General features: G+C 59.2%; 1 protein-coding gene across 1 annotated transcript in view; it reads right to left on the reverse strand.

Moving 5' to 3' along the window:
* The window catches only part of PDE1C (phosphodiesterase 1C), a 446524-nt gene extending 445206 nt beyond the window's left edge, over positions 1–1318 (reverse strand). Inside the window, exon 1 of the mRNA XM_027840217.1 lies at positions 1200–1318. Coding sequence (XP_027696018.1) covers positions 1200–1284 — 85 coding nt within the window. The 5' untranslated portion in view covers positions 1285–1318. The remainder of the gene's footprint in view (positions 1–1199) is intronic.
* Between the last annotated feature and the right edge of the window lie 402 nt (positions 1319–1720).

Raw genomic sequence — 1720 nt, forward strand, 5'->3', positions numbered from 1 at the left:
GACATGAGACTCTGAGACCTCGCCCTGGTGTGCCAAAGTTGATGGAGAGAGCAGCAAGCTCAGACTTGGAGTCAGCCAGCCAGTCATCTGGACCTGTCCTGAAGACAGCCCACTGAGCTGGGGTCCCCACACATATGCATATACTCTGCCTGTCGTAGTCTGGTCTCTCCAAATACTGTCAGAAAGGAACCCTCTTTGTCATTTGTCAGAGGAAAGTTAGCCCGCCCTCCCTTCCACCACCACCACCACCACCCCTCTGACTCCTTAGTTAAGTAAGATGACCAGACAACTTCCGACGATTCCTGAACAGACAGCTACAGGTCCGAGCCCGTGTGGTACAACTGAGGTCCAAGCTGGCAAAGAAGGACCTGCCTTGTCAGATGTCCCTTGGCCCGAACTTCAACCAAGAAACAGAGTGGGCCACGCACCCACCCACCCACCACAGAAGTCCTGTTCCCTAAAATAAACCAGAACCTCCGTGGAGTGTGTTTCCCAGTCTGCGTGATTTGTGAATAAAGAGAAAAGAGTAGACATAGAAAGGAGAAGGTAGGAGGGAAGAAAATGTGCTAAACATTGTCATTCATCACTCACACAAATAGCAACTCCCCAAAGAATTTTGCAGTCTTGTTCTCTCTTCTTTCCTTCCTTTCATTTTCCCTGCCTTTCCTTCTTTCCCTCCTTTCCTTTTCTTCCTCTTTCTTTCGTTCCTGTTCCTTCCTTTGCTTCCCTTTCCTTCCTTTCTTTTCTCTTTCTTTCCTTCCTTCTTTCTTTCTTTCCCTGCAAACACCCGATCCCTGTGCTCTCCCTACTTGTCAGTGAACTTGTGGTCAGGAACCCCAGTGAACCCGGAAAACTGCCCTCCTGGCATCACGGGCTCCCTGGATACCAGCTTCCCTAAAGTTGGAGTCGCATGCTGACGGGCAGAAACCCGGGGCGCCCACAGATCTCCAGCCTGCAACAGCACCAGCCAAAGTTCCCAGAGCTCGCCGTCCCTTCCACGAGGTTTCTGTTTGACAGACTCACTCTCGGAGCCCGCACGCGGCCGGTTACAGGCAAGGACGCCCCTCCGTCACAAAGGGGTCAGGAGAAGGCAGGAGAGCCCAGAACACACCAGGGAGGAGGGAAGGAAGAAGGAGGGAGGAAGAGGAGAAGGAGGGAGGAAGAGGAGAAAGAGGGAGGGCGGAATTCAGAGGGCTCACCAATGGTGAAGCTGTAGCCATCGATGCTAAAAGTAGCGCTCCGGCACTTCTTGAACCCTTCCTTCCTGCTGCTCCCCTCCGTCATGGCTCGGCCAGTCCGGGCTCGCCCTCTGCCCTTTCCGCGGAGCGGCGGCTGCAGCGGCCCGAGGGCTCGGGTCCCGGACAGGGCTCAGCGGCGCAGGGAAGCCGGGCCGGGGCAGCGCTGGCCAGCAGCTCTGACCTGGCGCATCGTCCGCTCCGGGAGAGGCGGTGGCAGGGGCAGCGGCAGCAGCAGCCTCAGCAGCGGCAGCGGCGCAGCGACCAGCCCAACCCCACACACCTAGAGCGCAGCCAGCAGCGCCCCCGCGGCACAACCCAGCGCAGCGCAGCGCCGCCAGCAGCACCTCCGCGGCACAACCCAGCGCAGGGCAGCGCCGCCAGCAGCGCAGCCAGCAGCGCCCCCGCGGCACAACCCAGCGCAGCGCAGCGCCGCCGGCAGCGCCCCCGCGGCACAACCCAGCGCAGCGCAGCGCCGCCGGCAG

The sequence above is a fragment of the Vombatus ursinus genome, unplaced genomic scaffold (assembly GCF_900497805.2).
Source record: "Vombatus ursinus unplaced genomic scaffold, bare-nosed wombat genome assembly UNPS02014840.1, whole genome shotgun sequence".
Classification (NCBI taxonomy): domain Eukaryota; kingdom Metazoa; phylum Chordata; class Mammalia; order Diprotodontia; family Vombatidae; genus Vombatus; species Vombatus ursinus.